The sequence below is a fragment of the Amia ocellicauda genome, chromosome 15, assembly GCF_036373705.1.
Source record: "Amia ocellicauda isolate fAmiCal2 chromosome 15, fAmiCal2.hap1, whole genome shotgun sequence".
Classification (NCBI taxonomy): domain Eukaryota; kingdom Metazoa; phylum Chordata; class Actinopteri; order Amiiformes; family Amiidae; genus Amia; species Amia ocellicauda.
The window spans coordinates 28,408,518-28,432,648 of record NC_089864.1 but is presented as its reverse complement, the minus strand read 5'-3'; the positions used below and the strand labels follow the sequence as shown (position 1 = coordinate 28,432,648).

At 37.6% G+C, this 24,131-nt stretch overlaps 1 protein-coding gene across 1 annotated transcript in view; it reads left to right on the top strand.

Moving 5' to 3' along the window:
- The first annotated feature begins 13,223 nt into the window (after window positions 1-13,223).
- The window catches only part of mtpn (myotrophin), a 34,723-nt gene continuing 23,815 nt past the window's right edge, over window positions 13,224-24,131 (top strand). The window contains exon 1 of the mRNA XM_066724599.1: window positions 13,224-13,532. Within this exon, the coding sequence (XP_066580696.1) occupies window positions 13,461-13,532 (72 nt within the window). The 5' untranslated portion in view covers window positions 13,224-13,460. The remainder of the gene's footprint in view (window positions 13,533-24,131) is intronic.

Sequence of the window (24,131 nt, the reverse complement as noted above, 5' to 3'; positions counted from 1 at the left end):
AAGAGATGGTTAAATCAATATTTTGGATATGTGGCCCATGATAAAAGATGAGTTGAAGGGGATCCACTGCAGAAAATTATAAAGCTTGGCTACTCTTTCTCTCCTATCTCTAAAAGCTCAGATTGCCCTCCCTACCATCATTTTCCTTTATAAAACGAATAATTAATAAACAAACAACATTTGTTCCTCTCTCTCATTCTTTCCTCTTTCTCTTATTTATTTAATTTCAAAATATCTGTTGAATTTTGTTTGATGTCTCATGCTGTTTATTTTGTGAAAATCAATAAAACAAAGTGTTAAGAAAAATAAGATAATAAAGATTAATAAAAGTACACAATTATAATCTGTAGAATCCATTGGCCATGATTCTTAAAAGGGGAGAATATGATAATAAACATTGATTTGTATTGATCATGATCATGTAACAAAAATCAAACTTCTCCACATTAAATCAAATACTGGGCGTCCTGTTTCATATAACCCCAAGAAGAGCTCTGCCTGACATCCAATCAGTTTATATTCAGTCTACCAGCCTATATATTTCTCTCAGAGTGTATTCAGAGGGAAATGAAGGTTATAAGAATTGGTGAAAATCTCATTACCCCCCTTTTTATCCTCAGAGTAAACAGAATTGAATTCGCTTTCAATAGCAACTTTTCCTCAGCCAGATGCATTTTCTGCCAAGGGTTTATCTCCTAAGATGATGAACGGGGCAGCTTGTCATTTTTCAAATATCAGCAAAGAAGACTGTAGATAAAATAAGCCGCTGTTTCATCGAGGAGGTTGGTGGTGGTGAGAGAGGGGGTGGTGTGCTGCATTGAAAATAGTGCCACATTCTTTCTTGATTGTTCATTTCAGCAATGGTGACAATTTCTGCTGTTTTCTTAAATTAAAATAGACAATTAGAAGAAGCATAATGAGGAACATTTACAAACAGGCAATTCTTTTTTTTTTAGGTCTATCTCATCTTAGAGTCTGTAATTAAAGCATGCATGCCCTCTTCATTGCTTCAGGCATGCACAGTGATGTCGACTTTTAATTCACAATCATCATGGCAGAGGCTACCTTTCTGTTTGAAACCTCAAACACTGATTACAGTGTATTATTTACTTCATTGTGATTATACACCGATCAGCCATAACATTATGACCACTGACAGGTGAAGTGAATAACACTGATAATCTCATTATCATGGCACCTGTCAGTGGGTGGGATATATTAGGCAGCAAGTGAACATTTTGTCCTCAAAGTTGATGTGTTAGAAGCAGGAAAAATGGGCAAGCGTAAGGATCTGAGCGATTTTGACAAGGGCCAAATTGTGATGGCTAGAGGACTGGGTCAGAGCATCTCCAAAACTGCAGCTCTTGTGGGGTGTTCCCGGTCTGCAGTGGTCAGTACCTTTCAAAAGTGGTCCAAGGAAGGAAAAGCGGTGAACGGCGACAGGGTCATGGGCGGCCAAGGCTCATTGATGCGTGTGGGGAGCGAAGGCTGGCCCGTGTGGTTCAATCCAACAGACGAGCTACTGTAGCTCAAATTGCTGGAAAAGTTAATGCTGGTTCTGATAGAAAGGTGTCAGAACACACAGTGCATCGCAGTTTGTTGCGTATGGGGCTGCGTAGCCACAGAACAGTCAGGGTGCCCATGCTGACCCATGTCTACTGCCGAAAGCGCCTACAATGGGCACGTGAGCATCAGTACTGGATGGAGCAATGGAAGAAGGTGGCCTGGTCTGATGAATCATGAGTTCAAGGTGTTGACTTGGCCTCCAAATTCCCCAGATCTCAATCCAATCGAGCATCTGTGCGATGTGCTGGACAAACAAGTCCAATCCATGGAGGCCCCACCTCACAACTTACAGGACTTAAAGGATTTGCTGCTAACGTCTTGGTGCCAGATACCACAGCACACCTTCAGAGGTCTAGTGGAGTCCATGCCTCGATGGGTCAGGGCTGTTTTGGCAGCAAAAGGGGGACCTACACAATATTAGGCAGGTGGTCATAATGTTATGGCTGATCGGTGTATATACAATGTATATATTCATAATTAGTTTTTGTACTTTTCCAATAGTTTTTCTTTTTCAAATGAAACACCTTAATGCATGCAATTGACCCATGGCATTATGTTAATCTGTTACTGCTGGTCTGTTTGTTAGGATTTGTCAATAGGGCTATACTGATCTTTGGAGTTGAGCTTCAAACCTGCTGTCATTCATGCCCTTGCCTTTAAATATATAACCATGGAGTAAATCAAAATAGACAGTGCCCATCTTCCTACCGAATGTATAATCTGACTATGCTACCCACAGCAAAGTTCATATCTATAACACATTATAAAAGGCCTTTACCACCCTAAGTTTAAAAAAAATATATTTAGTTAGTCAGCTGCTTTTAATCAAATTACAATCCTACAGGGTTTGCCACCAGTGGGTGGGAGAAAGGATGAATATTTTGACTTGTTTTATTGTTGTGTTGTATTGTAATGCTATACATAATGCTATGTGGTTTAATTGTTTTTAATGTTGTCCTTAATTTCTCTCATGTACACCACATTAAATTAATAATAGAGCACTAGAAAAAAACAATAAAAACTGACAAAAGCAAACAAATTGGTCAGGTCTCATAACTGATTCAGGATGTTTTTTTGTTTGTTTGTTTTTTAAGAAATCCAAGCAAACAGTGATGATAAATACTAAATATTGGGCCTTGGGCCATGTTTTTGTTTTGTTTTTGTTTTTTTAAGAAAAACAAAAAAGAACAAAAATGCTTTAATTTTGAATACAATTTATTATTTATTTTAAAATGAATTATTTATGGCAGTTTGGCAGCAGGCTTACTACTTGTTTAACTGTCTTGAGCAGCTTCAATAACTTGAAGGTGAGCCCTGTGGTGAAGGCACTTCAAAAGAGATTTTAATTGCATTGCATGAGTTACTAAGCTCATTAATGAATCTGCAGCTTCACCTAAACAGAAATGCATGCACAACTTATCTTATGTTTCTTATGGATTAGTACTATTTCAGCAGATGACACATTATTTTATTGTTCGGTATTTACTTATTCAGTCATAAAAAACGATTATCTTGTGCTGCCTTGTGTTTTGTTGGCCATATACTTCATTAATAAATTAAAGGACTGAGGGAATGCTGAGTGCTGAGGTCATATCACAGGTGGTAGCGAGATCAAGACCCACAAATTCACGACTATGTCATTCCTAAAATATATTATGAGGAGGGGGTTTAATATTCTGAAATAATATGTTGTTAGTTGATAGCCAATCATCTCTCAGAGTCAATGCATGGTATGATGTCATTGATTGATACACCTGTTTGTTTGACGTGTATAGCAGTTCCTGACTGAATTTTATTGAGAGAACACATGTATGCAAGAGAGCTGATATAAAAGTTTTGATTTCTATGAATACTTGGAGTGTGATACGTTTCATTTAAGACCATAAAACATTTCAGGGGGAACCTCAATTAACCTCAAATCCACCAAATGTTCTTTCCTCAAGCAGGTTCCAAACTCCTCACACCCAGCACACAGACACAGTATGTACAAAAATAAACCATACATTTCTACTACACACATTGTAAGTAGTGTTTCACAGAGAGGCAGGAGAAGAAGTCTGCCTCCAGTGTTAAACTCAAACCAACACAATACAGGAAAAGATAGTCCTAATCTAACTAAACTAATCTAAAAAGTATTTAATTAACAGCCTATAAAATACTCCTAAAATACTAAAAACTAAAACTAATACAAAGACTTCCCCACTAATATTACTAGTCCCCGCCCAATTTCTTGAAATGGTTTTTAAAAGAACAGTTCACAGTTTAGTCTGATTTATCCTCTCCTATCAAGAAGTGTGGCTTCCTGTGTGCTTGTCCATTGCTGTCTTTTTTAACTGGTGACACACTCTAGAGAGGCTTAGGGAGAGAGGAAACAGGGGAACACCTGAAACTCTGCAGGATCTGCAGGTAAGACACTAGGGTCTTTAATTGTGAGAGATGTCAGCTATCTCTGTTCCCTATGATATTTTCTGCTTCTCTCTCTTTACAGGGATTTCTGCCAACACCTTTGGACCCCTGCAGGACTGCACCGCACCACAGAACAGATCAAACAGCAGCAGAACTGTAAAACACCAAAAAACAAGGTAGTTGTATAAACCAATAGCTTAGCCCTTAGTAAACCAGTGTTTCTGTCTTCCTGTCTCACTCCAATCTGGGACGCAGTGGGACGGCAGGGAGACAGCAGCCACAGACTTCAGCTCAATCTGACTACAGCAATAAAATGTTTTAAATCACTAAACCGTCTCAAATCTTTTTAATCAAAAAACATATGTCTCACCATAGATCTCCTTCCTTGCACATATGTCTTAACTTAACTTTGGGTAGTGCAGCTTTGTTCCCCTGACCTCAGCCCGTTCTGTGACTCCTCCAATCATTTGATCTCTTCTTGGTCCTTCATGGGGTTCACAGCCAAGTCCAAAGCCCTGCTGCCGCACATTCTATAATCCATTGTCACTGGCTCCATCTTCTCCCTGCACCTACACTCTGCAACAATCCTTCTGGTAAACTGCCTGCTGTCTATTCTTTCCCAGGTCTTCTTATGCTTGCTGGAGAGCACTGATTGAAAGAATGAACAGGTGAGCTGGTCTACTGAGTACAGGGAGCTGGTGACACTCTCAGTAGTGCATGTGTGTCCGTTTGGTGACTTAGGTTCACTTAAGGAAAAAAATACTGAAAAAAAGGGAATATAATCAAAAACAATCAAAGAACAAAGTGAATAATAAAGGAACCCCCCCAACAAATAAGGGTTGTAACGTAAGATATTGAAAATAAATGAAATAATGGTGAAAAATAAACACAGCTTTCAGGCACCTCTGTGACAGTCATGAATAGGTTCCTGATCATCAATAAAGATTAGTGCCTACACACAGCAGTTTCTATAAAGCATGCAGAAAATGCAGCCGATAAAAATTATCACCAAGTCTAAGTGAGTGTGTAAAAAGGGGCCTGTATAAAAGCTTGTTCCTTGCCTTTAATGAGACCAAGGCTAATCTGGCCCAAGGTCTTCATAAACAGGGAGGAGCTTCGTCAGCAGTAGGAGATGGAAAATTGAGAGACTTCATTGTACAGTTGTGAGATCAACCTAATTATCTTTGGTGGAAACCATATAGAGGCAGAAACCAGGCTGATACTGTCTGCATGAGAAGCAGTCAAAAATCTCTAGATATGGAGGTTTCATCCATGTGCTGGTGTAACTTCTGTCCACAAATAGCTTAAACATGTCATGCACTTTAAAGTAGATCTATTGCAGGTTCTAAAAATCCATTAAACCCATTTTTCATAGACCCCTACAATTAGTTAAAGTGAAGGACAATATGTATATTGATACATCAGATTATATTGTATTAATATAATTTGGTATTTTTCAAGTGCCGGAAACAGTGTTTTTTGCAAATCTGCTGTCTTGTAATGCAGTACTGGGCGGTGCAGAGAAATACCACCCCATGAGGCTCTGGCACTCTCTGGACCCAGGTGTGGACAATTGGCTGCTGTTCGATTACTGTCTCCCTTCCTTCATAAAACAGGGAAGAGATCCGCTTCCTGTTGTGGAGAAGCAGGGCAAGAGCCAAGGAGAGGAGCAGAGTGAGTAAGAGTGAGAGAGAAGAGTATTAGAACAGACTGATTGTATTTGAATAAGGGAACTTTGTTTAAGGACATTACTGCGGATTACAGATTGGACTGGTTGCTGTTTGTTGTGGTTGTGCTTTTGATTAGTTATATGTGTAGTTTGGGACCTGTTTAACTGTGTTTAATTTAGGCATGAGAGGACCTAGTATTTTGTCTCTTTGGTTTGCTCACCGAGCTCTGTGTATAATAAAACATCCTTCTTGCACCATAACCCCCACCTCTTTTTTTTCTACCCACCACGCTGCCATAATATAAACATCATTTATATTATACACTCACCTAAAGGATTATTAGGAACACCTGTTCAATTTCTCATTAATGCAATTATCTAACCAACCAATCACATGGCAGTTGCTTCAATGCATTTAGGGGTGTGGTCCTGGTCAAGACAATCTCCTGAACTCCAAACTGAATGTCTGAATGGGAAAGGTGATTTAAGCAATTTTGAGCGTGGCATGGTTGTTGGTGCCAGACGGGCCGGTCTGAGTATTTCACTATCTGCTCAGTTACTGGGTTTTTCACGCACAACCATTTCTAGGGTTTACAAAGAATGGTGTGAAAAGGGAAAAACATCCAGTATGCGGCAGTCCTGTGGGCGAAAATGCCTTGTTGATGCTAGAGGTCAGAGGAGAATGGGCCGACTGATTCAAGCTGATAGAAGAGCAACTTTGACTGAAATAAGCACTCGTTACAACCGAGGTATGCAGCAAAGCATTTGTGAAGCCACAACAGGTACAACCTTGAGGCGGATGGGCTACAACAACAGAAGACCCCACCGGGTACCACTCATCTCCACTACAAATAGGAAAAAGAGGCTACAATTTGCACAAGCTCACCAAAATTGGACAGTTGAAGACTGGAAAAATGTTGCCTGGTCTGATGAGTCTCGATTTCTGTTGAGACATTCAGATGGTAGAGTCAGAATTTGGCGTAAACAGAATGAGAACATGGATCCATCATGCCTTGTTACCACTGTGCAGGCTGGTGGTGGTGGTGTAATGGTGTGGGGGATGTTTTCTTGGCACACTTTAGGCCCCTTAGTGCCAATTGAGCATCGTTTAAATGCCACGGCCTACCTGAGCATTGTTTCTGACCATGTCCATCCCTTTATGACCACCATGTACCCATCCTCTGATGGCTACTTCCAGCAGGATAATACACCATGTCACAAAGGTCGAATCATTTCAAATTGGTTTCTTGAACATGACAATGAGTTCACTGTACTAAACTGGCCCCCACAGTCACCAGATCTCAACCCAATAGAGCATCTTTGGGATGTGGTGGAACGGGAGCTTCGTGCCCTGGATGTGCATCCCACAAATCTCCATCAACTGCAAGATGCTAATCCTATCAATATGGGTCAACATTTCTAAAGAATGCTTTCAGCACCTTGTTGAATCAATGCCACGTAGAATTAAGGCAGTTCTGAAGGCGAAAGGGGGTCAAACACAGTATTAGTATGGTGTTCCTAATAATCCTTTAGGTGAGTGTATATACATATATGCTGCGTTTTCCTGATTTTATTTTATTTTTGAGTTTCATAATCATGAAGCTACAGAAGACAGACACAAACATTGTATTCTGCTGTAGCGTAAGGTACACTTATAATTTTCAATTAAAGAAGTGAATTTATAGTATCACCTTATCACGAATCCTGGAATCTTGTAGAACTCAATTTCTGTAATAATTGGACGCAGACACCAATTCCAAAGATATAAATTGTCAAATTTATTCAAAAACAAAGAGAAAAACTAATTAAAATTCAACTCTAGATCAACAAATCAAAGACAAATCACTTCCGTGACCAAATCAAAGACCATGGGATCGCATATGATAACACACAAATCGTTAAACAAAAAAGATTATAAACACATTGACTACAATACCGGTTAGTAAGACGAAGGTGAGTCTCTCATTAGTATTGTTAGTCAGACATTAAATAACTACGCAGGTTAGTATTTATGTCAGGTAACTTCTCGTTATATATATATCAGTCTCATTTACGTTTAGGTGCCGAGAAAGATCCTATCATTACTTGTTACCACAATTTCCCTTAACTGATTATTATTCAATGATTAAGGATAGGCAGGGCCACCTATAATCTGGTGTCTATTAACTTGTGTCAATTTCAGACTAAACAGTTAAACAGGAATGAGAAGATATTTCAACAAAACAAAACAGTTCAATTCAACACACATTTATATTTAAGAAAACTAAATGATATTACACATTCTAGAGTTATGAATCACAGATTAACTCCAAACTGTTAAATTTATCTGAACTTCGTCGCAGAGAGGCCTCTCTGGCTTCGGGCTCAGATAACAGCACACGGCATGAGGTCCGTGTGGTTTGGAACAAAGGCAGTCCGGTTTGGCTTTGTCCAAGAACTTCCACTCAGTCGATGCACCTGGAAGTTGGGTTTTCGCAAATGTAGAGTCTTTTCCAAACAGATTTTCCACTGGTTTGAAGGCTCCAAGGTTGTGCACAAAATCTTCTTTGTAAGCAGGGTTCCACCGTAGTTACTTGAAGACAAAGTCTTTGAGGAAAGCAGGGCCCTGTTTGTTCCAAGGGTCAAGTTTCTTAAGACTCAAATAGCTATTTAAATGACTGACACTTTTGTATTCAGTCGACTTATTGTCCAGCTGTAAAACTCCATTGATCAGGTGGGCACAGGCGGGCAGGCGCAGTTTGTAAAGTTCTTTATTTAATAAAGTCCTTTGAAAGAATTCTTCGTACAGCTCAATCTCCTTCTCCCAGTTTAACTCTTCTGTTGCCGGCAAAGACTTGGTTGGTTTCTGGTTCCGGTTCGGGCAACAGAGCTACAGGTTGAGCTGTGGCAGCGAGTTTCTGGTTCAGGTGAGAGAGAGAGAGAAAGAGGCTGTGCGCTGTTCTTTATAGTCTGTCAGATCAATAGGTGATTGATTCTTGAGTTTTTGAGATTGGATTTCGGTTTCAGCCCCCAGTGTTCTATTGGAGGGGGGCTTGATTTATGACTGATGTCAATCTATGCCATCTTTTGGAAATGCCGGTTGTTCCAATACCTGTTACCTGCCGGGTTCATAGCTCTATGTCGGGATTTCGGCTCTCGTCCACTTCAAAGAGTTTTTATTACCTACAGGCCCCTTTCTCCAGACATCTCATAGCGGGATTCCAAACTATTTGGCCTATTCTCGGTGCCATCCTCCCCAAAACTGTCATTTTGATGTAAACCAGTTCCAAGCTGATGAGTTAAGGAAATCTGATAACTTTGGGGGGGAGAGGTCTTCTTTAGATCAGTGCTTCAGCTCAGAGCTAAAATGCTCTTATCAAAATACACCCAACATAACGCTACACTGCAAAATGTACAGATAGTAACTAATAAGGCACAAAATCACTGGAAATGTAAGTGTGAAATCTGCAAATCCAATGTATCTTGATTATGCATGTAGTGTATATAACCAGACAACACATACAGGAAGAGGGACATGCACATTCTGACCCACAAATTCAATGTATTTATAGAATGTGTTTACAGTTATTATTATTTACTTCTTAGCAGACGCATATCCAAGGAAACTTGCAGTTTACACAATAACCTTTAAAGCACACAAAAGCGCAGTAATACAGTCAATACAAAATACAATTTAAAGCAGTATAAAAGTTCAGTAAAATACAATAAGCATACTTCCTAGTACAATGAGGTAACAAGTGCAGACATAATACAGTTAAGTCCTAGGTATGTGCTAAAGGGAAGGGTGTGGCCATAGCAGAAGTTGCGGGAAAAAAAGTAGAAGTTCCAAAAATACACACAGTGGCTACAGAAAGTATTCAAATATCTTGGACTTTTTCCACATTTTGTTGTGTTTACAACCTGAAATTTAAAGGTTTACATTTTACCTTTAAATTAGTTTTTTTTTTCTTTGATTAAGACAACAAAAGAGGCAAAAGCATTGTTATTGTGAAACAATGGTTAATGGGAAAATAATATTGGTAAGAGAAGTATTCACCCCCCTGAGTGAATACTTGGTAGAACCACCTTTGGCATCAATTATCAATATACAGCTTATTATAGCACCGTGCACAGAGACGTTGGGGGGCAGGGGATCAAGCAAAAAAGGGTCACGAAGTGCGATCTTGGGGGTGGGGGTGGGGGTGGGGGGCGGTCTGTTGACAAAGTGCAGCCCTGTCAATCCCTGGGGATCGTTGGGGGATCCCCATCCAATTTAACAGGTATTGGAACAGATTCTCAACTGTAATTTGACTGGGCCACTGTAGGACATTCACTTTCTTCTTTTTAAGTGTCGCTTTACCTGTGTGCTTGTGGTCACTGTCCTGCTGAAAGGTGAATTCCGTCCCAGTCTTAAGACTTTTGCAGGCTGAAGAAGGTTTTCTTCAAGGATTTGCCTGTATTTGTTTGCATCCATTTTGTCCTCTACCCTGACAAGTTTCCCAGTCACTGATGATGCAAAGCATCCCCGTAACATGATGCTGCCACAATCATGATTCACTTTAGGGATGGTGTTACCTGGGTGATGTGCTGTTTTGAGTTTGTGCTAGACATAACACTTTGCATTTATAGGCCAAATAGTTCAATTTTTGTTTCATCGGACCACAAAAGCAGTATTGTACATGTGCTTTTTTCAGAAATGGCTTCCTTGTTGCTACTTTTCTACATTTGTTGAGTACCTGAGCTATTGTTGACACATCTCAGCCAATGGAATACTGTAGGTTATTCAGAGATGTCATTTGCATCTCTGACCAATGCCCCTTTTACCTGACTACTCAGTTTGGGAGGACAGCCTGCTCTAAGCAGATTCTGGATTGTGCCATATACCTACCATTTCTTAGTGATTGATTTAATCAATCCTTTCCCTGCCTTTCCATAACTTTATCTTGGAGTTGTTTTGAAAGCTGCTTGGTCTTCATGGTAGTGTCTTTGCTTTAAATGCACTACCCAACTGTGGGACCTTACAGAGACAGGTGTTCTGAATCTGAAATCGTGTGAACCACACAGATGGACACCATTCAATGTATTTCATTTTAAAGGCAATTAATTGACCCAATCTTATTTAGGAGTGTCATAGCAAAGGGGATGAATACTTCTCTAATGAAGACATGAAGACTTTTCAGGTTTATATTTTTAATGGATTTGTTTCCCCACCCCCATTTTTTCCAGCATTGAAGGTGTGGAAGGTTGTGTAAATCAAAAGGGAAAAATCCCATTTAAATGCATCAAAATGTCAGGTTGTAACACTACAAAATGTGAAAAAGACCAAGTGGGGTGAATGTTTCCTATAGCCACTGTATCTTCTCTTAAAAGGTGAGGATGAACATGAAATTACAAGATTTGATTTGTCAATTAATTACACATTCCAGCCTGCTCCACCTCTCTGGATCAAAGCCTATGACAGCTGCTTTCACAGATGTTCACAGGGTTTAAAAACATGAAGATTCAAAGATAGTAGCATAGTACAAGAGGACTTTCTGTCATGGATTATTACTACTAGAAAATATCATGGCCATGCATAATGGCCTACTGTAATTTTCTTACACAAACTTCCCTATAACGGTTTCTTATTAAATTATATTGGGCACTTTCTGTTCTCAACTTTAAATATTGCATCTCAAGGAATAAAACACACTGTTTGATTGTAATAGTTTTCCTAAATATTATATATTTGAATTATTATTAAACAGTTTGTAATAAAGTATTATATGCTCCACATTGTTTATTATTATTATTATTATTATTATTATTATTATTATTATTATTATTATTATTATTATTATTATTATTTATGTTTATATGTATGTATATATTAACATGTAGTGTAATGCTCATTTAGTAAGCCTTAATTTAAGATGTTAACTGACACATATATGGCTCCTGACAGCCCTAATCTTCCCACCACTCAGTTTTGCCTGTAAGTAATCATGGAGTGCTGATTTCCTTTGTCACATGTTAGAGCTCAGTGATTAATGAATAAGAAACACAGAGTTTGTGAGTGACTAGCTTTCCATGGCTTATTGAGTGACATCAGTAATACCTTTAACTAACCTCTTATGAGCATCCTAAACAACAGAACATTGACCATATGTATTTACAAGTTTGGAAAAAGGATTTAACATAATTTTAAAAATAAGAATGAATTGCATCAGGAAGATGCTTATATATAGTTTACAATTATACATATTTTCAGATAATAAAAGTGTTTCTTATTCTTTAAAAACAAATATCCAAATTGTGATAATTAAAACACACTCTGCAGGATATTAATAATAACAAGAACATGCAGTGGGTAACTTCAATATCTCAGTTGGGAAGCTCGGGGCATCACTCATCAGCAAAGGGATTTAAAAAGATCTACTGTATCAAGCCCATACATAAACATGTTCTCTGGAATGAAAAGGCTGAACAGATTATTTGAAGGTTTAAATGTTGTAATAAGTGTTTCTTATGTTTGTTATAAGTGTAACAAAGAATCTACAAATCTTATTTTGTTATAATTGGTTTGATTGTTGTTTTGGCTTTGTGGTCCAAGGTGTGCCTGTGGTTAAAATGCAGCATCTGAGTGCTTCACATGCATTGTCTTATTTCTTAACTTAAATATCTGTTTGAATGACTTGTGAGAGTTTAATGATAGCTGAATCCTTTATTATATTGTACAAAGTGGTATAGGTTACTGTACATTAAGGTGAAGTTTTATTATGATACACAATTTATGTTTTTTAAGTTAAAAATTAAGTTGAATTTTAATTTTGATTTTTTTTTCCAAATAAGTTTTTCCAAATAGTATACCTTTTCCATACTCGTTATATAATCACTAAAAATAAATTATACGGATATGCTAGAAGCTGATTAATACAATGCACCCTGATGATTATATTTCACCTAATTTTTATATAATATTGTTATATTTGATTTCCAGGTTATGTAAAGATTATAGACAATTTCAAATGATCAGATTGATGAAGCTTCAAATAACTTAAAATGTTATTACATTTGAGGACAGAGGCTTCAAACTCTTTAAACCAGATAGATTATTTCCCAAGTTTTGCTTTCCCTGTTTAACTGAATTCTACTCAACAGCATCCTACCACTATTTATAGAATGCCTCCTTTCCATAGTCAAAAGGCAACTCAGCTACTGAACTCATGGTTCCACTAAATCTGAACATGGAACAGCACCACAGTGCTTGAGCAGACACCTTACATAACAACTGCAGTAGTATTTATTCTCCATAAGGCTTTCTATAGCAGCACTTTGTTAACAAATATTGCAATAAAAAGCATAATCTTGTTTCACACAATTTGTAAATACACAGTTTATAGGCCTATGTATGTGTGTGTGTGTGTGTGAATGTACATATTAATGTGCATTTGTTGTCAAGTTTTGTTTGCTATGTGATGTTATGTTTTATATCTAGATAATTGAAAAGTTGAGTAGTTTCGCCATTTTGGTAAAGGAACCGATTACTTCAGTTCATCCATGTAAATGCTCCTTGCTTTAGAGAAACGTCATATTCGTGAAGGATGGTTGAAAGTGAGTTAACTTCCGGGTGTTCGCGGTCGGAAGTGCTTTGTTCAAGAAAGGCGGATCCCTTTTATCTGGTCTTTGAAAGTTTATTTTATATCTTTAAACGTTTACGTTTTTTTTATTTACAGCAGGTGACAGAATCATTTACAAAAATCACCTCCCGGCACACTGAATCGGGGAAGAGAAGCACAATCCCAAAAGTGCAACAGACAGCAGCTGCAAGAGGCAATCCACCGTAGTACAACCAGGAAAAATGGGGGACAAGGAACTGATGTGGGCCTTAAAAAATGGAGATCTGGATGTAGTGAAGGATTTTCTTGCTAAGGTAAGATTTGAAAGGAGTAGGAGGGTGTGTATGATCACTGTACTTCTTTATGTCAAAATATTAGTATTTCACATCTAGTTCTTTGTCATCGTTTCTGAAACTACATAACGATCGTGAATAGATCCTGTCATTGACATTGTAAGATGATAGGTAACTTACTGTGCTGTTTCTTTAAACACACAATGTATATTAAACCGCAGCACATTGGTTTTAATTATATAGCATGACTATAATTAATTAACAGTGCAAGTTAATCTCCTCAGTAGCAGACTACTCAAGATTGCATAGAATACTAGCCAGCACAGTACAGGCTATCTATTGATAATGTTATGTACGCTGTACACATTAAATAAACATCGACAGATTAAACGTGTAGGTTTTTATGTATCTGAATAAACATTATGACTACTTAATATACAGTCTTTTCAACGCAATTGTAAGGAAAGCTGAGATCAATAATATTTTTTAAAAGGATGTAAAACTGAGAAGTAAAACTATTAGTGACCGAGCTAACAAGTGAGTTCAAACTGCTGGGTGATGACACTTTAGACGCGGAGGGAAAAGTGAAATAATAACTAAGGATCATAATGCCACATTGTGTGATAATGTCAGTTTTTTGGTGGGGATGTACGTTGAAAAGGTTACATTTTTTTGGATACACATGTAACGGCACGTTTTGGTATTCTCTTCTTCGGTAGGTTAACGTATTTTCCATTCAAAATCAATACTTAGGTGCATGTAGCATTCAAATGTTTGTGTAATTTATACATTATATGAATAATTGAGAACATACAACAGCATACGAAACAAACCTACAAAAGGGCTGCAGCATAATTATCTTGCAAAGAAGTCTCCCACCTCCCTCCCCAGCTGACTCTTGTCTAATTTCTGTACTTGTTTGTGGGGAAGGTCAGTTTCCTCTTATTGCAGTGAGTTAGTAGTTATTAGTGCTTTTTCCACCCAAATCATACTTGTGTGTATATGTATATGTATATGTATATGTGTGTGTATATATATATATATATATATATATATATATATACACACTCACCTAAAGGATTATTAGGAACGCCTGTTCAATTTCTCATTAATGCAATTATCTAACCAACCAATCACATGGCAGTTGCTTCAATGCATTTAGGGGTGTGGTCCTGGTCAAGACAATCTCCTGAACTCCAAACTGAATGTCTGAATGGGAAAGAAAGGTGATTTAAGCAATTTTGAGCGTGGCATGGTTGTTGGTGCCAGACGGGCCGGTCTGAGTATTTCACTATCTGCTCAGTTACTGGGATTTTCACGCACAACCATTTCTAGGGTTTACAAAGAATGGTGTGAAAAGGGAAAAACATCCAGTATGCGGCAGTCCTGTGGGCGAAAATGCCTTGTTGATGCTAGAGGTCAGAGGAGAATGGGCCGACTGATTCAAGCTGATAGAAGAGCAACTTTGACTGAAATAAGCACTCGTTACAACCGAGGTATGCAGCAAAGCATTTGTGAAGCCACAACACATACAACCTTGAGGCGGATGGGCTACAACAGCAGAAGACCCCACCGGGTACCACTCATCTCCACTACAAATAGGAAAAAGAGGCTACAATTTGCACAAGCTCACCAAAATTGGACAGTTGAAGACTGGAAAAATGTTGCCTGGTCTGATGAGTCTCGATTTCTGTTGAGACATTCAGATGGTAGAGTCAGAATTTGGCGTAAACAGAATGAGAACATGGATCCATCATGCCTTGTTACCACTGTGCAGGCTGGTGGTGGTGGTGTAATGGTGTGGGGGATGTTTTCTTGGCACACTTTAGGCCCCTTAGTGCCAATTGGGCATCGTTTAAATGCCACGGCCTACCTTAGCATTGTTTCTGACCATGTCCATCCCTTTATGACCACCATTACCCATCCTCTGATGGCTACTTCCAGCAGGATAATGCACCATGTCACAAAGGTCGAATCATTTCAAATTGGTTTCTTGAACATGACAATGAGTTCACTGTACTAAACTGGCCCCCACAGTCACCAGTTCTCAACCCAATAGAGCATCTTTGGGATGTGGTGGAGCAGGAGCTTCGTGCCCTGGATGTGCATCCCACAAATCTCCATCAACTGCAAGATGCTATCCTATCAATATGGGCCAACATTTCTAAAGAATGCTTTCAGCACCTTGTTGAATCAATGCCACGTAGAATTAAGGCAGTTCTGAAGGCGAAAGGGGGTCAAACACAGTATTAGTATGGTGTTCCTAATAATCCTTTAGGTGAGTGTATATATATATATATATATATATATATAAACGTTTTAACTAATAATCAGTAATCTTTTAATGAATGTCCCCCCTTTTACTTTTTTTAATGACGTATAATCAACAGGTGAATATTTGTCCTGAAGTTTATTTCAACCGAGTTAATTTAAAATATGTATTTCCGAGACCAATGGTTTTCCAATTCTTACAATTGATGTACCTTTTACTAAGTTTAGAAGAGGAAGGTTGCGTTTGTCATAAAATAGCTAACCATTTAGGCCCACAAGCAAAATTGTGTAGGAAGGGCAGGCTGTTGTGTGAAGTTTCTTCTCGCTCATTATCTTGACATGGAATTAAGTCATTAATATATTAAGACAACTTTTATTTTTTTAATCTCTATTAAATTGTGGTAAATTTGCCAAAAGTTATTTGATCTCTCAAAGCACTTTAAAGAAGGGGAGTGTGTGTAGTATCAACAGCTGTAAAATTGTTAGTTGAAAATATTTATTCCAATGAAACATTCAGGGAATAACGGAAAACCATTTAAAATTAAGGAAAATATTTAACGGGATGGTGTTATCCAACTGTTAATGGGTTTTTAAAGAGAGAAATACAGATTTGTAAAAGCTTTGTTGGTTTTTGTGACAAAAAAATATATACTTTTTTGTTATGTCAACAATTTCTTTCTCTTGCAGACACTGGACCCCTATGAGATTAGTGCCTCTCATTGTTCCCTAACAGTTCAGTGACCGATAACAGGTTGTCAGTAGATAGGATGAATCTTCACTCTCAGCATTATAGAACTATTGCTAGGATTCAGAGCTGTGAGAAAACAATGGCAAAAGACAAAATGAATGCCAGGCAACTATAGTGATGGAAATGCTCTTTTGAGGAATGCTGCCAGGGCCTTTTTTTCTTTTCAGAAATGTGTGTTCAAAGTAGCAGACGTGAAATGTGCAAATTATCTCACAACTACTCTGCAGATCACGTGGAAATATCAGGAATGAGAGCCATTGAAATCAAGCCAGATTTAAAGCCTAAATTGCAATTTTACTCTTTTTCCAATGGCACAATGGAATTATGATTTGCCACAAATAGACAGAACCCCAGTTAAATATCTCATTTAAACGTTGGCAGATCCCACAGCATAGCCTAGCCTATACATCCACTCATAGGCATTGATCTGTTTCCATCCAAGTTATAATCTGGTGTAGGCCCTAGCTGCTGGTACAGGAAGGTTCTGCAGCAATTTCATATTTCCTTTTTTCTTAGGATGTTTATGGTGTCATCTCATGGATGCAAGAAGTCATTAGCATTCCCACATTTAAGGTTTCAGTTTTAAAAGTAAAATCTATTCATAAAGTGAAGAAGCTCACACTGGAAATTAGATTTAGGGCCAGATTAAATCAAAACTTTGACCCACCCGCTAATGGGGAGCTACAGAACTGTACTCAGTTGCGGCTTCATTTTTAGTAAGGTGCAAGTTTCTTCTAATCATAAATGTAACAACTATGATGTACAGGTTTGTAGTTTGCTTTTAGCGGGAGGGTCAAAGTTTTGATTTAATCTGGCCCAGGCAAGACGACAAAAGAGTCTTTAGAAATATTTTAAATTCACATGAAGTGAATAAAGGTAAGACCTGTATCCATAAGCTTTCTAACCCACCTAGCTAGCTGATATCTTGCAATACCTGCATTATGTTCCCTAATTAAGAATTAACTCATATAATTTATTTGTGTATTTCTTGATTTGCTGTATTGTGTGTGTGTGTGTGTGTGTGTATATATATATATATATATATATATATATATGCATGTTAGATAGCCAGTGTTGCACAGTATACCGAAAATTGTGTGCTTTTTTTAATTTTTTTTATATAAACGGTTCGGTAGTAGAAAGTTCAGTACTCCTGTCAAATGTCTTGTTGTCTTGATAGCAGTAGGAAGCTAGGGAAAAAAAATAAGATGCTGTTTATAGTGTATCTACAAGCATATAGCCTAAGTATAGAATATAATATTTACTGTTCTTATGTGTATGTAAATGATGACACGAAATTTTTTTACGACAAAATGGGGACGGACAAATCAGTAGGTCAGAGGCCATGATTACCAAAATTGGGACCGAATTGTAATGTTCCAAAGCCAACAGGACTACCGGCATTCTAAACATAATTTTTTATGGATATGCCTCTTATCTTCATTGATGTAGCAAGTGGGCTTGAATTTTGCATTGAATGTGAGCTGTGGCTCTTCACTAGGTCCAGGCCTTTTGGGGAACGATCTATGTCCAAGACTTTTCACTTCAAACAAAATCCTGAGCATAGAATCCCTCACACATAAAAAAAAACAAAACATTTTGCTGTATACCACAATCAAAAACAGCTTTCATACAAAAAAGATCTTGGGCACTAAATGAACATCTGCAGAGAGAAGTGTCAAAATATTTTTTTAAATGGCTGCATTGATACATTCTGTGGAGGGCAGTAGAGCAAACCTACTTAAGACACGGTTTACTTCCAGATCTGTTTACAGCATATTGATGTCAAAGCTAAAAGATACAGAGAGCAGCTCTCATAAAAAAAAATATATATATACGAAAAAGGCCACAATGAAATCATGCCAATGTGTGGCAGTGCAAATGTGCTTAGCCCTGGTTCTCAACGACTGAATACGGACGCAAATCCTCTGTTTGGCAGCATCTACAACTGGGTGTTTTTCTTCCTCCTTTGGGTGGAAACATGTAAAATGGTTTCTCATGTTTATCGTGTTTCCAAAATATTTTAGTTTGACACAACTTGCGTATAGTGTGGCTCTTGTCTAGGTCCTTTTTCCCTTCAACTTCATAGAAGCCAAAGTGCTTCCATATGCTAACTTTTAATGCAGATCGGATTTCTCGCTCAGCCATCTTGTGTCTCTGTTATGTGCGCTCCACAGACTGTCCAGGCGGTGCTCTACCGCACTTCTGAGTTCCGCCTTTTTCGTTCTGCCAACATTATATTATCAATTAACATTTAGAAAATCGTTTTTTTTACATTTGTGAATCGATTCAGAATCGTGATGCCTTTAAGCATAGATTTTTTTTTCCCCACCTCTATAAGTTACAATTACAAACATTAGCCTATATGCTGACCTGGCCAGAAATCGGTGCCATATGGACAAACAAGTGCGTGAATGTTGGAAAAAAGTAATACGTTAAAAGTAGTAAAACAAGCAAAACTAGATCCTTATCTTAAACCTACAGCATAATATACATGCACAAAATTAATATTAACACTAGCAGCGCCGAGCTGGTCAATTTGACCGATTTGGTTATTCAAATTTGAATTACTTCATGTTCCTAAATACACTGCACATACCCGTTCGTGACTTTTTCTAAATATATGTATTAAACATGCCTACCGCGTTTTAGCTGGATAAACGCGAAAATAAATAAGTTATAAACACATTTACCTAGAATTGCCAAAATCAGGTTATTTTGACCGGTCATTTAAATACATAATAACTCAAATATAATGCATAATCCTGTCTGCCCTTTACAATACAGTCAGTCTGGCGCTCCAGTGGCGATCTCTACCTGTCTACAGTCTTGCTCATGTGCTTGAAAAACACACATTGTACAGCATTACAGGTGTTTTATTACAGCTGTATTCAGATTGAGCTGATACAGTGATTACCCGCAAATACACATGGATTTGAAACGGAGACTGAAGAGAGCTCGTTTTGGAAAAACGGGGAAATGAACATGACTGGTTAAGGGGCATCAAGTGATACTGGGAATGACAGATCATTCGTGGGTTTGTGCCAGTGTTGTGAAAACACTGCGAGTGAAACGCCAGGTTCAAATGGATCTGAGTGCTTTTACTCTACTGATCAATACGCGATCGCTACTGCAGCACAGAGAGCAATAACGCAGACACATCGCACGCAAAATAATGATTCATGGACATTATCAGCAGAGGAGCTTTTATTACGATGGTATATATTAATGGAACAAAAGTGTTCACCTGGAGAGGCTGTCAAAATGCAGTGTGAGGTTCGAGCTCATGCAGGGAAAGTGCAGAAACGTGGACTGTACGAGCTGTCGGGTATGCAGGCTAAATATATAGTAAATAGTTTATTGAACTACAAAGCTACAGTGAATACAAGCACTGTATGTTGAAAACAAAGTTTACACGATGTTGAAAATGTTTACTTTAGTGTACAATTATGTTTTGATAATTGCAATAGTTATTTTTGAACTATAAAATATTGCTCTTGAGAATTATTTGAATATTTACGTTTGCACTTGTTTCATTATCTTATTGTATGCTGTTTTTGAGCTTTCTGCTTCTTGTAGGCTATATAGTTATTCATGTTTTGACTGCATTGTGCGCGTTTAAAAAAAAAAAAGTGCGTTATTTATAGCAATAATATGCAATGTTTTATGGTCATATTTCAATTAAAATACTACATTTGTGCAATGCAAATGTTGGATTTGAAGTTCATGAATACAACTTCTGAGTTTTATACGATTATTTGCCTTTGATTGTCATATCACAGCTGTTAAAGAGCTATCAGTTACAGTGACCGGCTATGGCGCTTGAAGGTAGTTCGAAATGTCGGTGCTAAACTCAACTGTATTTTTGCACTTTGTACTGCACTTATGTTTTGTAAGTCACCCTGGATAAGGGCGTCTGCTACCAAATACATAAATAATAACAAACTAGAAAAATTAAGACTTAATCCTGTGACGAAAATTCATTTTGTTCAAAGCAAATAATTTAAAGCCCAAAAGGCTTGGAACTTTTAAAAGAGGTTAATGAGAGGTTTGGAGAATGGCACACATAATCAATTATAAAGACAAGCAGCATTCTGTATCCCCATGTGAATACTTTTTCTTCTCTCATGTTAGAGGAAGAGGCCTGATGCTCAAGTACAGTAGTAGCCTAATGTTTGTATGTTGAGCCCCTGGTTTCAGTTTGGGCGGCTCTGTTCTTCCTGTTTTAAAGCCAAACCTTTGTGTTTTCAGACCAGTGGACTAGATATGACTTGGACAAAATAAAAATAAAAGTAGTGTCAGTTTTCTCCAAATGCTTCAACTCACTGTTTATGGCAAATTAAAATACTGAAGTTTTCACTTTTTGTTTAAACCTGTGTCTAAGGAGTGTATATCTAAATATATTTAAGACTACCTTGTAAATACTGGTAAAGCTATATAGTTTACAAAAGTCCCCTTGCTCCATTAAATCCCATAAGCTTTAGTGCTATAGCTGTTACCATCTGCCTGCAAGGACTCTGAAAAATCTGAGTTACGGCATATACAGTGGCTTTCAAAAGTATTCACCCTCCTTGGACTTTTCCACATTTCATTGTGTTACAACATGAAATCAGAATGATTTAATCAGGAGTTTTCTGAAGACCAGCACAGAAAATGTCCATAATGTCAAAGTGAAAAATATAATCTGCACATTTTTCTAAACTAACTACAAATACTAAACAGAAAATAAGTAATCACCCCCTTTGCTATGACACACCCGATTGAGCTGTGGTGAAACCAGCTGTCTTTAGAAATCACATAATTAGTTGAATGGAGTCCACTTCTGTGCAATTAAGGTGTGTCACATGATTTCAGGTTAAATACATCTGTCTTTGAGAGGTCCCACAGTTGGTTAGTACAATTACTAACAAAAACTAGCCTACATCATGAAGACATAGGAACATTCAAAGCAAATCCGGAATAAGGTTCTTTAAAAGCACCAATCAGGGGTAGGGTACAAGAACATTTCCAAAGTAGTCGATATCCCACAGAGCACAGTACTATTACTTTAATTTATTTAAATGTTTTATCCTGGGCGCACTCTCCTCGCATGTTCAGTGTAATTTTCACAAATTAGTTTACATGGGCTATCTTGAGGATGCTAGTCACAACACTGCCTGATCAGTGAGTTATTATAGTGGTATTAGGGCTGTGTGATATGACGATATATATCATATGACGATAGAAAAACGTATATCGTTTCATATTATGCTCTATAGTTTATATCGTGGTGTCGCAAATGCCACTTTATGGCAATATTTTTCGTCATTAGGACGCTTTGCGTTCTTCCTGGTTCTTCCACACGTGCTGGATGCAGGTAGAAATGAGCATCAGAAACACAGACAGACATGGAGGAGAGTCAACTGACACACAATAACCAACACAACCAAGAGATACTTTAATGCGCAAGCTCACGCGCTGCGCCCCGCTCTCGTCGCCGGTCTGAACTTGATCTGCAAGCACCCCCCACCGCCCCAAATTTAGATGTGTATAATTTGTATAAGATTAAAGAATAATAAAGTTTGTTTACATATTAATAAATTGGAAAGCAATGCAAACAGATGCAGAAAGTTGCATTAGATGGTGAAGTGGTACAACAGTTTTATTATTACTATTGTTATTATTATTATAGATATTTAGTATTAACACCTGCTGTACCGTTAAGCAGAATTGAAACGCAACAGTCAGAGTAGAAATGTCCCTGTCCAGCAGATGTTATAAACCACTGTAAACTCAGCTGTGGTAAATCTACCTTAATGTATAGCATTTTACAGCGCATGTGTTGCGTGATTACTATTACTTGTGTTATTGTTGTTATGCGACAGTATATCATAATGTGTGTGTGTGTATATATATATATATATATATATATATCCCATAACAACATAACTCACGTAATAGTAATCGCACAACACTTGCGCTGTAATGTGTTGCATTCTGCATATATTTACCATGACAGCCTGCATGTGGTATTTGTTAGTTTCACATATTTCATATTTAACAAAATACTTGTAGTTTGAATGTCTTTGGTTTTATTTTGTAGCTTGATTGGATAAAAACAAAAAATATCGAGATATATATCGAGCACCGCCCAAACGTCTAAAAATATCGAGATATTATTTTTAAGTCATATCGCCCAGCCCTAAGTGGTATCTTCTGATTTCTAAGAGGAATTCCATGTCTTCCGATTTGCCAGAGAACCCACATGTTTTCTGGCTATTTCAAGAAAGCTCCCCCCCCCCCCACACCCACATTCTGTGCACATGTTCAACCTTTTGAAGATGTAATGGCATTTTCATTTCTTGTTTGCTAGATGTATTGAAACATGTTTGTTTTTTTGTGAGATAGAAATCTTTTTTTTTTTTCTCTCCCTGTTATTGACTGCTTGCTTAATGTAGCGTGCCACTGCACCCAGTAAAGGGTTAATGGGGTAAAGGCAGTGCGATGTGGAGGAGCGTAGGGAGAGGCATAAAAAGGTGAATGGAGTCAGAAGAATGAGTCGATGTGTGTTTGTGTGTGTTCAGTCACTGAAACCTGTGTGTGCTGCAGTAATAATAAATAAAACGAATTGTTGTTGCAACCGCAATGATGAGTTAGGTTGACTCCTTGGAAACCCCCTCAAGCCTTACAATACTAAACCACACTTAAAATGCCCCATATAGCCTATTTAAAATAAAACACTTGATTTGTATACTGCCCATAAATTAAATAAGTGTCTGGATATAACTAAATTCGAAACTTTCATAAAAAGCCCCTCAATTGCCACTGTCGTGTCAGCAGGCATTGGACCAGATAAAATGTATACAGTGTATTTTGAAAATATACAATTACTCTGATAAAAATGTCTGTGGCCCACTCTGCGTTATTCTGCTTTGTTTATGTATCTGCGATCTTTAGAGTAAAGTGTTGTAGCCTAATGGAAACGTAAAACAAAACAAATGTTTCAAAAAAACATCTGCAGTTCGGATTTTTTTGCTGAATGCAAAGAACACCACCAAAAAGTTAATGTAAATTTGCAACTGAAAATTGGTATATCACGGACAAGCATTTTCTAGGATCATTTAACCAACATAAGTTTAAATTATGCTGCCTTATTTATTAGGCTTAATAATGGGTTAAATCAATAGAACTGAAAGCAGCGTACAAAAATTATCCTATGTTTAGTATGCAGGTCCGTACTAACTCTGCATGTTTGTTGCAATTGACCCATTATTATTATTGTTGTTGTTGTCGTTGTTAATAATAATAGCATTATAATATACTGAAAAATGTATAATGTTGACACAAACTCTGAACTGTAGAAGGGAGCCTTTTTATTGTAGTTAACCCAAATGTTAAGGTTACTGTGTTCTGGTGTCTTTAATATAGATATAGATGTCTTAACATATGTTTATGTCACTGCACATAGTTTATTATGACTACAGCCCTAGTGCTTACTGTATATGTACATATTTATGTGATTTTCGCATATACTTTTTTGCAAACCTCCCTATTTTTCCATCTTTGTGAGGAGAAATTATCACAGATGGTGCACAGGAAAATCAAATGTTCATTGCTCACAG